Source organism: Lissotriton helveticus, chromosome 3_2, assembly GCF_964261635.1.
Source record: "Lissotriton helveticus chromosome 3_2, aLisHel1.1, whole genome shotgun sequence".
In the NCBI taxonomy this organism is placed as follows: Eukaryota; Metazoa; Chordata; class Amphibia; order Caudata; family Salamandridae; genus Lissotriton; species Lissotriton helveticus.
In genome coordinates, this window is record NC_136062.1 from 33443374 (window position 1) to 33459888 (window position 16515).

Here is a 16515-nt window from a genome sequence, read left to right on the forward strand (position 1 = left end):
AGCATGCCTTATACCACAACAAATGATTTTCCTGAATGCAACTATGCAACAAATGTCTTGTCTTGGTTTAGCTAGAATACAATATTTGAATACACCACACATTCCCACATTTGATGTTTCGAAAACTGGCAGTGGTTTACAAAATACATGGAGGGAACACGTGACATTATGCAACACAATGGAACGTTCAATGCAACAGACAGCAATTTGAAGGGATGGTTAATGTGGCTGTTTGATACTAACAGATGTCAAGCACGATTCCTGGGTAACACAAGGGCTTTAAGATCAGAAGGCCTGACCTATGTTACATGCAGGCAAACACTTGGGTATGGTGACAATGTACAGTGTTGGGAAATTGTGCGTTGATTGGCTTAAATCCATAATGCTGTCCCAGGTGGAACAACACTTGACCCTTCTTTCACATGACTTGGCGCTACGAATTTTTTGTTCGGTCCACAAAAAACAGATAAAAAATGCTTCCTGTATACAATGTACTATGAAAAATATGAAACGTTTGTCAGAAAGAAGCTGCTGAAAGACTTCAAGAGATTGACAGGGCTAATTTAGAGAAGGCTCTCCAGTAGCTAACAATGGCTTGCCAACCCTGTCTTCTACAATGTACTCAATGGGTAACATAGTATTGTCAGCAATAGACATCATACAACACGACAATTCCGTATTACAATATGGGCAATCACAACTTAGATCGATATTGCTATTGAGTTCAATGCTTCAGATACTCCATTCTGGCTACGTACCCTGGCTACATATAAATACCACAAACAAAACCGCAAATACTCATAGCACACAAAGATGCGACATAAACTATGTTACACATAGAGAAATTAGAGAGGTTGCCCTTCACTTTTGCTGAAATACCTTCCGCTGTCTCATTACTCTGCAAAGTGCAACCTTCTATTTCCAATACTGCTTAGAACACCATCAAGTGAGTGGGCACATATGAGGTGTTAGGGGAAGGGTATTTACACAAATATTGGCAATTACCTTTCAAATTTCGCTATCAAAAAAGTGCTTTTAGTGGTTCCTTAGTGTGCAAGGAGGTTTCAGTCCACGGGGCCTGTAATGCTTTTGTTGCAAACTTATCTTGCTACTTGAAAGGTTCCCCAGTGGCCATGATTTGTTCGGTTTTCAAATTACTCTTGAATTTAAGTTATTTGATGTTCAACGATGAAGGTTGCTGCGGGATGAGACTGGGCATCGCCTATCTTGTCATGGTTTTTTCCTTGGTCACTTCCTGTACACAAGTATTGTTTCCAACTGCCCGTACAGTTAGGTAGGTGTCACTGTGGGCCTTCCATTAATCTTGCAAACATGCATTTTGATGTCCTGTGCAAACTGAAAACCTTACTGTTTCAGAAAAATGTGCCCTTAAAATCTGCAAAGGAGATGTTTAATCAAGTTGCAAGGTCTTCTTCTGAAATACAGTTGCTACTCTGTACTTATTTCCCACAGCATTTTTGAGAATTTGTGCACCACATTTTTAACATGTCTCATATTGCGGGGGTAGCGCACTATTTCAAAGGTTTTTAGGCTCTGGCTTGATTAGCACCTTCCAGACAGTTTTCAGAGTCATTCCTTCATTTATTCACCCTGTGCTCTGAAGCATTTTTGGCGGTCTTCCGCTGGTCCTGATCCTAATTGTTGGGACTTTGATTTTAATTTTCCTTCTCTGCAATGGATATCCCATTTCATGATCCAAGGGAACTGGTACAACCTGTTCCGTGAATGCAAGGTGCAAAGTTTCAGCGCACCTTTGCTTCAGGAATTAAACACGTATTGTTTCTTGTAATTTGGGCCTGTTTGGCTTCACTGTGTACAGCCCATATTCCTCTGTCTGTTGTGCACTTTTGAGGAGGCCTTAGACTTTTGCCTAATAATACAATCGGTTCAGCCTATGGACATACACGTACTGGTGGACCCTAAAGGCCCATTTATATTGATGCCCTTTGCATATTACGTTGCATCTAAAAGAATTCTACAAGCCTCTCTGGGATGCTTCTGCTCCTTGTGAATTGGCTCTTGGCCCTGGTCCTGCAGACTTTCCACTGGCTGTGGTCACTCCTGCAGCGGCTGTTGTGGAAGTTGGATGGAAATGCATCTGCTCCATGAACCTGCTCCAAGGTGTGCCTCTAGGATCATTGTCTGCAGCTGCTGGGAACAGAAATGTTTTGTCTACCACTTGAACACAGAAACAATTGGCTATTCCATTTGATGGGAACATTTTGATTCAGCCTATTTTTTAATATCCTAAATTCTTTTTGAAGTTTGGGTTTAATTCGCTTTTATATTTTTAAGCAGTGGTTTTCTGTATACTTTGGTTTTATATGATTGCTTTTTAAATTTTGTTTTAATTTAGTTTAGATTTTAGTGCCTTTTATATAAACACACAGCATTGCTATGGCTAGCTTTCTTGTTATTTAGATAGCTTTGTGAAGTGTGATCCTGAGACTTTACCATGCAGAAGACATTTGCCCGATACATAGGGCTAAGGCTCTACAGCCTTAGGGGCTATGGAAGGGAAGGTATTTAAGCTTGAGGATGGTAAACCTGTGACTTATTTCCAATTGTTTTGCATGCAGCTTTAAGGTTGATTGTCTTGGACCCGTGTGGGGGCAGCGAGAGAAGTGGGTTGATGGGATTGGAGCCAAGGGAACAGATGGTCATATAATTGCTTTTGTAGGTATATCAGGGGAGGAAAATTGGGGGGTGGTAAGTGTACAGGTTGTCTACTTTATTTCTGTTGCAGGGTCTGTCCCCAGACCCCAGCAGCAGGATTGAACATCTGGATTGTCAGACATTTTTTGTGAAGTGGGCGGAGCGCCCAGCTAGGGTCGGCCGCCATGGCAAGAATCTGGGATTTAACAAGTCTCTATATACGATCACTTAGGCAGGAAAGAAGGGAATGCTTTTGAAGGAGCTCATTCCGTATATAAATGAGCTTCTGGTTTGTGAGAAATGTCCAGATGTGCTGTTTTGTCATATAGGGGAAAATTATCTGGTAGTGAAAAAGGGTTTGGCACTTATTAAGGCTATGAAGGAGGACCTAAAGGAGGCACGCAGATTATGGGCTCGATGCCATACAGTGTGGACCGAAATCATTGCCAGGAGAGAATGGCGTGTGGTGGTCAAGCCAGCAGCAATAGATAAGGCATGGGGGAAACTAAACAAATAGATGCTCTTGTTATGCAGGGTCTCTGGTATTGGCAGGATAGATCATTCTGATCTCAGCTACGAAGATGTTGAATTGAGGTCATGGGGAACATCTCTAATTTATTAGAATGGAGCTATACCTACTGGGCATTCAGTGAGGGTGGACATTTTGCTTTGACCTTACAGGGAGCATGGGGTGGGAGTGGGGGGCAGAGAAAGGAGGGGGGTGGGAGAGCTAATTCCCCCAATTTGTTCCCCTCCCTCTTTCTCTGGGTGGCGGTTGGCTGAGAAGTCACCATGATTTACCGAAGTTAGTTTGTCAGCGGCAGTTCAGGCTGAAATGGAACAGGTAGGCATGTTCACGCCTGGACGATATAGGAAGTTCAACGTTAGGTAGGAAGTTGAATGTGGTTCACAGGGTAACTGAGGTAGGAAAACGGAAGGGATTTTAGAGTTCCCAGTTACAGTTGATTAGCTCTGATGCAAGTATTTTATTGAGGTTTTAAGATTGTCATGGGGAGAGGTATGTTAGGAGTAAGGGTAGCTTATCATAGGTGATTATAGTGAGGTCATAGTTTTTTAAGGGAAAGGTATAATATGCACCTGTTTCCATAAACAAAAACTGTTGTCAGTGGTCTGTGCTGTTCTTCTCTTCCCTAAAGTTAGCTGTGTCACAGCAGAGGCAGAAACTTATCGCAAGAGATCACAGAACAGCGTAACCCCTCACAACAGAGTACAAAACTATAATATGGTTACTTACAAGCAGAATTGGAAACACAAAATGGATTGAATCTTTTCTCCAGAAAAACGAGGTTCAGGGTGAATTCTGAATGCGTGAAAAGTAGCAAAAAGCTCACTAGAACAAGCTACAATTCAGGGAAGCCTTTATAAATCAATTTTATGTAGTCTAAGATGCCAAATGGTGATATTACATTGTATAAACATTTAATTTGGAGGTCACATGCCTTGTAGTATTTCCAAAGAGTCCTAAAAGGGAAAGCTAGGCTTCTGCAATGCTATTTTGAATGGGAATCCATAGAGCAGGAATCTTCTTTCTAGCAATCTGGATAAATCAACAAAACTCCTGCCCAGTCTCCAGATCTGACCCTCCTCTACAGGCATGTGCACTTATAATAACTGATACTCATGTAAAGCTTAATACTGTACTAAATGGATTATTACATTTGGAAGGAGTGACCATACCACTTAATATGTATTGTTTTAGTATATAATAGTTCACTGAGAAAACTTTACTCAATCTCTGGTAGCAATAGCACAAGTGAAAATGCATACGTTCAAGGTGCACTACACAATATTAGAAGTAAAACCTCTAATAACATTTCCCAACAAAATTTGAAAAATCATGAATGAATAAAAACTAATTAATGTAACAGAAGTGCAAGAGTTTTATGGTTTTAATGCAATAAACATAAAAAACCCTGCAACACTACAATTAAAGTCAATATTTGCAGTAGTTTGGCATCTGGGTGCAATTTCAAGCTAACTGCAATAGAACAGGGTTCAAGAAAAATTTGTAGGTCTCATTGGTTAAATGTGGTACATCTGGACTTTGTTACTTTTCTTGGGTTTCAATTTCTGGCAGCCGGGCATGGCATCAGGTTCTGAACCCGGGGAAAGTCCCTTGAAGGGGGATTCTATTTTTAGAACCCCCACTGAAGCCTTACGTTTTGTCACCAAACCTCAGAGCTGTGTTTCTCAGTCACTCGGATGAATTTGAATCCTTACCCTGGTCCCAAACCCAAAATTGAAATTTTTGACTTCATTTAAGATCTTATATTTTTAAAGCAGTGATCCTACTGCTTTGCCAAACCTGCAGCACCCCCACCCCATTTAGAGTTGAGGGAACAGCTGGATTACCATCAGCTGCATAAATGGTAACCCCTGATACGGCGGTCCGTCCAACATAAAATCGCTGAGTTATCATGATGGTCACTCTGCCCTATTGGGGGTACAGCAACTGCTACTGATTTTTCAATGTTTGGTCTGCTATATGAGCCAAGTCAGTAATGATCTGAAAAAGTTAGAATAGTCCTGATGTGCATGGAGAAAAATCCCTACATATTGGGTGTTAGTCATGTCAGTCTTAGAGTGGTCTTCCACCAAACCTTTTGCCTCTCTTCCTTCCTTTTACTAGACTTAATTTTTCTTTTGGCCTTAGCACTCCGTGCCCTTTACCACCTCTAGATAGTGCTAAAGTGTGTGTGTTAACTCCCCCAAACATGGTTAAATTGGTTCATCCCAATTGCATATTTAATTTACTTAGAAGTCATTTGTATAGTAGCATACCATATAACCAGGGCCTGTAAATTAAATTCTGCTAGTGGACCGGCAGCTACTCTTTTAAGCAGTACCTAACACATATCCCAGGCCTACCACTGCAGCCTAAATAGAGTTTTAAACCGCCATGTTAACTTAGCAAGAGAACACGCTCATCAAGCCTTACATTTCTTTTTTATTACATTTAAGACAACCCTAAAGTGGGACCCAGGCATCCCATAGGGCAGGGTGCTGTGTAATTAGAAGGCTGGACATGCACTTTTAGGTTTTACGTGTCCTGGTAGTCAAAACCTCTTAAACTTATTTTTCACTACTGTGAGGCCTATCCCTTAAATAGGTTAACATCGGAGATTCCTTATTACATTTTATAAGCTGTAACTTCCAATTGGGAACAGGTTGTTATATCATGTTTGGTATCTTTCGAATTGTAATGAAAAACCCTATTTCATGTTAAAGTCAATTTTTTATTACAATTTTGAAAATGTCACGTTTAGAAATTTGGCATTTTCCTCCTCTTTGCCCTTTTTGTGCCTGCAGCCTGTCTTAGGTCACATGACTGGTTGTGACTGACAGACTTTGTGAATTCCTCCCAGACAGTCACACAATAGAGGAATTAGGTATTCCTGAATGGGCCATCTGCTGGCAGGAGGGGGCGGAGCTGGGCACATCCTCACTTGCAACTGATTAGGGAGTGATCTGCCTAACACAAAAGACCTATCCCCACCACATTGTTGCTGCATTCAGCTTTGAGCCAGAGCAGGGGAGTTAGGAAATTCCATACACTTCAAAGCCACTGTTTAGAAGCTTCCCCCACCTTCTAGAAGGACCCCAGGGTATAAAAATAGGACCTCAGACACCAACTTGTCAGTTCACAATCTGGCCCTGCGGAAGGACTCAGAGTGTTGCCTGCTCCTGTGACCTGCTCCTGTGACCTGCTGTGCACTATGCAAGATTGCCTTTCTATACCTGGAAGGACTGCTTGCCATCTAGAGCCAGCCCTGAACCATCAAAGGCCAGCCCCACTGTTGAGCCCTGCCTCTTCACCTGAACACAAAAGTACCAAAGCCAGTTCATGGGCTAGTATGCTGGCCTGCTTTTCAGAGACAAAAAAAGGCTCCCACCATCTTGAACGCACACCTGGACCCAGCCTGAGTGAGTGCTGAACAACCAAATGTTATCCCAACGGCCGTGGACTCTTAGTTGTGGTGCTAAAGGTGCCCAAATGGCTAAATCTCAAAACTGAGGACTTAAAACATTTTCCAAAAACAAACTGCTCTGAGAACCAGGAGAAGAAAGGGACCAACCTACTCATCGCTGGTGGGTTGGACTTTGTGGCTTCATCTGTTATGCTCTTCTTCAGAGCAGCAAATCCTGTTCAGCGGTCCTTTGCCAAAGCAGTATCCGGCCTCATGGAGCTGTCTTCACCCACAGCATTGTGCCTCGTCCCGCTGGAGATTTTAGACTTCTTAAAGGCGACTGAGTCCGAATGTAGAAATCTTAACAGCTGCTTCGTCCTAGGCTCCCTTATGAAGACATTTCCTCCTTGGACACTGCCTATAGCCTTCCCTGCTAAACCTTACCTTCGCGGAAAATGTTCTCAGAATTTCTTTTAAGTCCTACGGTTAACTCTAACTGGGTCAAACCCACTTCTTATGTTTGAACAGCGCCCATCGCGGTGGGCCATACTTTCCAACTTTGACCCGATCTCGTGCGACTAGATGTCTGTGGTTAGCACTTTGATCTTTTAGGTGCTAATTTTTACTGAAAACTTAAAAATTCATAAATCTGGTGGTTCTACTGATTTATTTTGGTGTCAAATCGTGTATTAAAATTATTTTTTCTTGTGTTGTGTTTTCACTTTATTACTGCTTGTGTGCTAGATAAATAAATACTTTACACATAGCCTCTAAATTAAGCTTGACAGCTTTTTGTGCCAAGCTACCCAGGGTTAAGCACAGGTTAATTTAGTGACTTTTCGTGGTTCACATTCCAAGGGATCGTGGCTATTGCATGACTAAGGCTCACACCCCAGGCAACCAACAACCCAGCTTCTCACATTCAACATTTTGTGATTTGAGACTTTGTTTCCTCAAAGTAAAAAGTTTGTCAAATTGGTGCTTTAAACATGGCACACCACAAACCTGCAGCTATGTGAGAGGAGGTCACAGTGCAGAGAACCTGGATCTCTAAACATTTTCAGGACTTCCTGACCTGCCTGATTGTAAACCTTCCCACTGACCTGTAGTCACAGTGACAGGTGTCTAGCTCTTACAAGGAGCACGAGGCACCTTTCCCGATTCAGCCCTATGAAAAAGAAGAACCATCCACTCATCCTATTGCGGGAACAGCTGTCGACCCAGAAGATAGCAAAGACAATGCCTGAGAGAGCTCTCTGAAAGAAGGGCTTCTGTTAACACTAATCATTGTCAAATGACAAGCCTCTGTTCTGGTCTCTTTTGACACCATGTGTTCCTCTACCATCCTAATTGACAATCCCTGCTAAGCGTTCTGTGATTACGCCACCAGTCTTCTTGTCTTTAGTTTCAGTTTCAGTTTATTTTATATATGATATCGAAACTCAAAAGAGATCCACATAAAGAATAAAACAGTACATTCCAACAATTCAAATACAGAAATATTATTAAAAAAAGGTGTACTTTTTCCTGGCAACTCACATTTTCACACCTAATTGGAGTGGTAACTACTTATATTAAAGGCAATGGAAGACCAGTGCTTTTAAAAATCCACTTAAATAGATTTTTGATACAAAGTAAAACAATATTGTAACCAGGTTTCTAGGATATTCATGGCCAAAATGGGGAAAATAAACTTGTATTCACAATCGGGCGCTCCAGAGGAAAATATGAGTGTATCTAGATAGTGACAAGCAGCACTTGGTAGCTATTCACTGTAGAAATATACTTTTCTTTAGTATGTCCCATTTTGTACACTAACCACCCGCCATAAGGGCACAATACAGGACACACCTGAAGGGAGTGGGGAGCATAGGTAATGTAAAAAGTAGGTATTCCTGCATGACAGGAATACCTTATTTCACATGGGTTATTCCAATGATGTAGCAAAATGTCGTAACTTTTGACAGAAACTGAAATCAAATTCACAACTGCTATATATTAAATTGCCTTTTTTTTTCTTTTAGGTTGCAGGATGTAACATGGATGAATGTACGAGCAGGCGATGTCATTAAGTTGGAAAACAATCAGTTTGTAGTTGTGAGTAGCTAACATAGTCACTACTTTTATATTTTATATACTTTTGTGACCAAGTTGTTTTTATTTATTTTACTGCCAATCATTTATGTACCGTTAGTTACAAGGAGAATGTTGAAACAATAAACAAGCCCACATGAGAGTGTCAAGCTAAATGTTGTAAAAGTTATGTTTTTGTCAGGAGTTGAAGTATAGTGTGGCATGCAGTACATTAGCTCATCACATACAGATATTTCGTACTTAAGTACATGTTGTTTCCTTTTAACGTCGTACCTGTTGAGGCTGTCCTCCCAAATTTTTGGGATGTTGGAACACTTCACTTTTAAACCTCCATAACTTATTTCACAAATCGAAGCAAGACCAAGTTTGTGCCCTTTTCAAACTCCATATTGGGAATTCTAAAGGTACCCAGTATTTTGGAGTTCTGCACAGGAAACCAAGAAAAAAGCCAAAATGTTACACAATGTTGCTATGTTCGGTAAATTAGCAAAAATGCTGTGAAAGAAAGTGTATGTTTTTGTTTTGCATAAATGGCAACAAATGGTTTTCTGGGGGGCAGATGGAGTGAGCAGCTTAGCTCGGGGCTCCGATCGGCAAATCCCCATCCAGTGCCATCCTGAGAAGATCCTAGGGGCTCAATTCATACCAAGTGGGTCGCTATATACAAAGGAGACCAACAGTGTGCCTGCTGTCTCCTGATACATCTATAACCTTAATTCAAACTTTATCAACTGAATCCGTGATGCAAGATGGCGGTAGCCTTGCGCTGTGGAGCCCTGAGGAAGTGATTACTCCAGTGACACTGACCTCCGGAGGCCTGGTGGAGTCGGAAAATAAGTGGTGATATTGCCTATGCCCCCCAGTCCTCCACCTTTGTGACCCCTCGCCGCCCTGACTGGGAGCGACTTGGAGCGGTGAGGCCAATGAGGACCAATGAAAAGAAATGGTGGGTGCAGGGGATGGACCTTGCGGATCAGGGAAGGAGTCCACCCTCGAGACCCTTCCAAGGTCTGCGAGGGTGGACAACTATCCTGCCTGTTGAGAGCTGCGGCCCTGATCTCCAACTGGAGTGGGAGCGGCGGAGAGAAGGTGTGCCAAGAGATTTCCAGCTAGCCGCAGCTCCAGAGGCGGGGGGCAAGCAACAACATCCTGCCTGTTGCCAATGCAGGAAGGAAGCAGTAAGTGTGGCACAGAACCAAGCCTGCACGGATACGGATAAGGGGCATAACGTGAAGACAAATAGCATCAGAGGAGGTGGTGTATATTGAACTACGGCTGCACACACACTGCAGTCATCTGCTTGATGGAGGTCAAGAGGGACCAAAACACTGCATTGCTGACTGGGCCACAAGCATAGTCCAATGTTACACTGCTGCCCCACATGACTTTGCCTTAGGTCATATGGCTACTATATGGCTGTGCAACCCCTTACTGGCTTGATTGGTGCCTGAAAGGGGCCCATGGAGAAACCTGCCCTACGATCTCTGGACCCAGAACACAGACTGTGACCTATAAGCTTTTCTAAAGCCCTCTGTCTCCTGGGTCTGAAGCCTTGTTGAATTCTGCATGTTGAGGGGATGACCATGCTGGAAGTACATCCAGGCAAGAGAGCAGAGCGCACTACAGATTGCTGGGGAAGGACCTTTGCTGGGACCTGCAGATGCCAAAAGATAGACGATCCTTACTGCCTGGCACTGAGCCCGGTGGCGAGCTGCAGAGGACCTACTCTGAAGGGACATGATGTTTGACTCACCCCCATGACAACTTGCTAACTGCCACTACTAAGCCATGTTCTTTGTTCTGCAGAGAGGACACAGCCTGACCACTGGGCGTTACCCCTATGTTGTGGCCTGACCCTACTGGCTGGACACCACCTCTGATGACCATGGGTAAATTCAACCGCTGGCGGGACCTGGATCCTAGGGGAACTGTGGGGTCTTCCGCCCCCCAAAGGGGAAGGAGCACCTCAGATACTGGAAACATAAGAAAAGCCCTCAATCCATGACATTCTCTCAGCTATCAGGGCATCCATGACAGTGCTGGAAACCAAAATAGACAATTTAAGTTCTGATCCGGGCCTCTTGCAAGATGACCATAAGAGCCTGGCAGAGAGTTACCACTACTTAAAGTGCGCTGGCACAGATGTTGCCCACACTCACCTCCACAACAGAGAGAATGGCTAACATGGAAACCTAGAGTTGTACCCTGGAGCTCAGGGCAGAAGACGTGGAAGTCAGCACCCATTGGAACAATACCTGAATGATAGGTCTGCCTGAGAAAATTGAGGGAACCAACATGATGACATACCTTGAGCAGTGGCTGTGGGAGGAGGTGGCACCAGAGGTCCTCTCCCAATTTTTTCCTCTTGAACACGCCCATGCAAGGACCAGAATGACATCCTAGTGCAAGAATGCCATAAAGGATATCTCAGAGTTGAAAATTCAGTAGTTCAGATTTTCTTTACTTCTCTTGAAGAACAAAAACAAGAGAGCCACGTTTCAGGCTGCTAAAATGAGGCGGTGACAGCTGGGTCTTCCTTATGCAATTCTATTTCCGGCCTGATTACGTATTGCGGTGCCTGATGGAGCTATGGGATTGGCTGGACCAGCGCCTGCAGCCAGGGCCTAGCCAATTCCCCCACCCAAAGCGTACCCTACGCACCCAATCTAGGTGCAGAAGATTGCCGGCTCCGACGCAAGTTAATGCGCATCTCAGTAGACAGAACTTGGTGGAAGTGGTGTTGCTGATAAGAGGAGGAGATACAGGACCCTGAACAATGGAGAAAGAGTCTGTGTTCCAGGACTCATACTCCGATTGGGGCTCCACCAGCTCTGCAGTCTCGAGCCTCATGTTCATTCGACAATGTCATATAAAACTCTAACCACATTGGTAACAGAAGAGGGGAACTGATCTTTGGGCTTGCATTATGTTCTTTAGAACAATGAAACCTTTACCCAAAATTCATTCCCTGGGTTGGACCGAATACCGCTTAACACTGAAGGGAGGGGTTAATGCCTGACGGGATTGTTTGGGTATTATTCCCCCCCCTCTTAGATTTATGATGGAACTCCTGTGATTTTCATAAAAATCGTTTCACTTTTGAATTGAGGGTTACAACCTACTTATCCTGGGGAGGAAGCGTTGGGGTACTTGTTTTGGTTAACATGTTAAGGATATTCGAGTCATGCAATTTCATTTACAATGTCTGTACTACATTAGGGATTACCAAGGGCTAGAAAAGAAACCAGCCTAGTGGGTGACGATGCCTACACTGTTCATTATAATGCAGATGGCGGTACCTTTTACTTGCAAATATCTCCCCTGGAATATAGGGGGATGCATACTATGGCAAAACGATACAAAGTATTCTCTTACCTGAATAGACGAGGGGGTGAACATAGCACTATTAAAGGAAACGCATCTCACGGGGAAGAAGGGACTAGCAATACAGTGTAGTTGAAGAGGTGAGGCTTACTGCACACATACTCAGCCTATTCCAGAAGAGTCTTGATGTGGATTAGGGCGGGTGGACCATCCAACATATTGATACCTTAACTGATCCAGAGGGCAGGTTTGTGGTGCTGCAGGGTCACCTGGAAGACTGAACCATATTCATATTAAACATATATGCTCCAAATAGATAAGAGTGCATTCTTTGAAAACCTATTGCGCCCACTAGCATCCCACTTAATACTCCTGACCATAATGGGGGGACTTTAACTGTGTGGTTGACTCCCAACTGGATTGAACTCACCCTCGACTGTCTGACTCTCAAACAAGGTGAATGGCCTGATCCTTTGGGGATTGGCAATGACAATAGGGGCCCGTTCTTTCCTGGAGGAAAATGCACCCACAAAAACAAGACTATTCTTTCTTCTCTGCCCTCCATGAAGTCCATGTCCACTTAGACACATTCCTTTGCCCCCCATAGCTTAGTTTACTCTGTTGAATACCTGGCCCTCATAGTATCTGATCACAACCCTCCTACACCTGCAGTGGACCCTGCCTAGGCTGCTGATTCCTACTTGGAGATTGAAACTGGAGTCGCTGAAGTACCATGTTTTCAGATACAATATTATTCAATATTTTAACAACCATGATGGCACTGCCTCCTCTCAACAAGTGAAGTGGGATGCCTCCAAGTCAGTCCTGCGGGGGCAGTGCATAGCGGTCTCAAAAGGGATTAGACACACCATATTGCGGGAGGTAATTGTTGCTGAACAAGCCCTACGGGATATTGAAATTCACAGGACGGAACGCCCAGAATTACAACCTGACCTGCTTGAGGCTAAAGAGGCAGTGGTGACCCAGACAGAATGCCTTTGATGCTTTAAATTTAAACAACATATAGACGAATGCATGCAGAGCGAGTCAGGGTCCCTCCTAGCATGGTTGGCCAATCCGACAAACTGTGACTCCCCAATAGTCGAACTAGAGGGTAGAGAAGGAGACTGAATATACTCGTGTGGAGAGATCATTGACCTCCTTGCTCAATATTATTCCACCCTATGTAGAAGTGTTACAACACATGACACTGCAGCGACTCAGACGTATCTTGGGCTGTTGCACCTCCCATGCCTTGAGGAGGAGGAGATGTTGGACCGGGGGGGCGTATCATTGCAGGAGATACAACATGCTATTAAAAATATGGGGCAAAGCAAACACAAATAGATGATGGACGAATCGATGGACCTTTTCTGACACTCACCCCCAGCCACAGAACTGGGTTAAAAACATCATGGTTCTTTAGCTCACTTGACCACCCCAGCTCAGACCCAGGCATATTCAAATCAGTCTTGATGCTGTCCTTTATGGGAAATGTCCAGCCTGAACTGCCAAGCCAGGTCTTCCCTGGACTGAAAACAAGCATCCTGGGACCGGTTTCAGGCAACACCCCTCATCGGCCAGGCTTGCTTGAATCCAGGGCAAAGTGAGCAAGGGACCCACGCCTGGGAATACCCTTCCAACATAAGACGAACAAAGTAAACACAAAGAGATGTTGATGGAACGCTGAAACTTTTCACTCACCCCCAGTCACAAATCTGGGATGAGTCCATCATCGTTCTTTAGCTCACTTTGCCACCCCAGTTCAGACCCAGGCAAATGCAAATTATCGCTGTTATTTTCCCGGGAGTTTAGTGGGTTTTCAGTACCCTTGGGTAGGCAAACTGGGGTGTTTACCACTACTTTGCATGCCCAGAGTGGAGGAGTATCCCACTATACCAATGGAGAAAAAGTGAGGATGCGAGATTTGCCCTTTCTAGCACTGTCATTGCCCACCAATCATACCGGCACCCAAAGGAGACAAAAGCGGTGGTTAACCCCTTCTCCTGGGTTCTTTTGTGAAAACTTTGCCCAAACGAATACACATTTCCTCTCACTTGCCATGGAGTTGGGCATGCTTTATGCCCCACTCAGGTGAAAGACTGTTGAGGGTATTGAGGTGTGGTGCGGTCTGATACCAAGACAGCAAGACTGGCTGGCCTCCCACCTTATTTTTTAAAAGTTTAGCTCTAGTATACAATGAGCATTCTGCCCACCCCCAGGGAGGGAAAGACTTCAAGGTAAACCCCTCAATGATAACAACACGTACACTAACGCAACATACATAAAAATTCAAATCTGATCAACAGAAATATAAGCTAAATAGACGAACTGCTATCATCTGATAGAATTAAATAAATGAACTAAGATACTTCAAATCTTTGAATCTGGAAGGAGCTTTCTTACTTTTATTACTTTTAATAGTTTAATCTGGAAGGAACTTTCTTCTACTACTTCTTCATAGTGTCAGCTCTTGACTTTCTAACACATCTTTGACACTATCACTTGTCTTTGATCCATTTGGTAAACATTTCTTAGATCCATCATCCAACAATGTTATTTCATTATGTTTTTGCCAAACATGCAGTTTTCCACCATTAAATGTTAGAAACCTTCAATGCTTGACCTCGTATTTAAATTATACGAGTAGGATCTCCGAACTTTGTGGCTTCTTTTTGCAACAACACAGGGTCCTTAATGCATGCCCACTCACCAACACTAAATGTGGATCTGGCACCCCTTCTGCCACCTATTCATTTAATTTGTCTCTCAAAACGCACACCACTTTATCACTTGCCTTTTTAGCCTCTTGTGAATACTTTCCTATATCACATCTTTGATCCAGAGCCTTGACTTTCCAGAACTGGCGCAAAAAAGATGGGACTCTCTTCCCTCTCTACCCGGTCACAAAATGTGGAGTAGTACTATATTCCCACCACAAGAGTGTGTGTAAATATTTTATTCCTAGTCTGCTCAGAAACTCAGACATACTTGAAGAAGTGAATTGAACACCAATGTGAAGTAGTTCTGTATGGCCACAACAACTCCCTAACACAGTCTCATGATTAATTTTGGATTTGATAGCACTCTGAATGTGCTCCACTAGTACCCTATTATATTTTTTCCACCTTTACACTTGCCTGGGGATGATATAAGAGTTTGCATAAATATTAGATTCCTAGTCTACTTAGAAACTCAGACATACTTGAAGAAGTGAATTGAACACCATTGTCATTAAGAATTTCTTCTGGTAACCACTCTTTGTTCAATACCTCTTAGAAAAAACAAATTACAGCCTTTTTGTTAGGTTCAGATATTCCTTTTACCTCCATCCATCTTGATACATTATCTACTAAAACAATAATATATTTCATGATATTGGGCAATATATAAAAAGGACCTTAAAAAAATCCAAAGCAACTCTTTCCTAAGTTTTTCCAGACATTTCACAGGAATAGGAGACAATGTAGATGTGATTACATGTTTATCACTGTAACAGCATTGTATACATTCCTTCACAGTTGACTCCACCTCACAATCTAACCCAGGCCACTAAAAATCATGCCTAATCCTGCGTTTAGTGGCTGTTAATCCCAAATCACCTGAATGGACAGTTTCCAAAATTATTCTCCTGAAACAATTTGCAGGAATCCATTTGTCTCCTCTCATTAGCAAATTACTTTCTATACATAATTCATCTGCACGCTTTGCAATATGGCTTCAACTAACAATCCATAGACCTTTCTTTCGCCCAACTATTAGTCACTAGTTTCATAACCTGACTAATAATTTCGGAGGGGTGTTCAAAATAAGGCCTGGATGTTGTGCTCTGTCTCTTGGCAATACCAAAGGGGATGATGGACAGAGCGATTGAGCAAATCAAACACTCACCCCCAGTCAACTGATCTGGGTTTAATCTATCACCATTCTTTAGCTCACTCCACCACCCCAGTTCAGACATGGCGATATGCAAATCAGTCTGACCCTGTGCCTCATGGGAACAGTCCAGCCCGAACTGCTAAGCCATGTCTTCCCTGGACCGGAAACAAGCATCCTGGGACCGGTTTCGGATTCATAATCCTCATCAGCCAGGCTATCATGAATCCAGTGAATCAAGGGACCCACCTCTGGGCATACCCTGCCAACTTAGGCCGAACAAAGCGATACCAAAGGGGATGATGGATGGAGCGTTTGAGCAAATCAAACACTCACCCCCAGTCAACTGATCTGGTATCGCAGACTCTTGGCAGGCAGCAAGTCTCTACCACTGCGCTGTCACTCTGCTGGCGTGCACATCTACTCTAAGGCCGGCATACAAATCTTTAGAGCAGGTAGTAGTCCATGGGCTATTTCAGGAATAATGACACCCTATGTCTACTGGACCTATGGAAAGACGCCTGCACTGTAGCCAGAAAGACATAGAGTGATTGGGAGGGGTGCAGGTAGGCTGCTGAATGCTTTGCAGGCCCTGCAGGTGCATTTATTCCACCAT

The 16515-nt window shown here is 43.4% G+C and overlaps 1 protein-coding gene across 6 annotated transcripts in view; it reads left to right on the top strand.

Moving 5' to 3' along the window:
- Nucleotides 1-16515, top strand: part of ATP8B4 (ATPase phospholipid transporting 8B4 (putative)) — a 4589528-nt gene that overhangs the window by 1099944 nt on the left and 3473069 nt on the right. For all 6 annotated transcript variants that reach the window (XR_013609828.1, XR_013609825.1, XR_013609826.1 and 3 more), the window contains one exon: nt 8630-8702. Coding sequence is in view for 2 of the 6 variants with exons in the window: in XM_078684774.1 (XP_078540900.1) it covers nt 8630-8702 (73 nt within the window). In the remaining 4 variants the exon portion in view is untranslated. The remainder of the gene's footprint in view (nt 1-8629; nt 8703-16515) is intronic.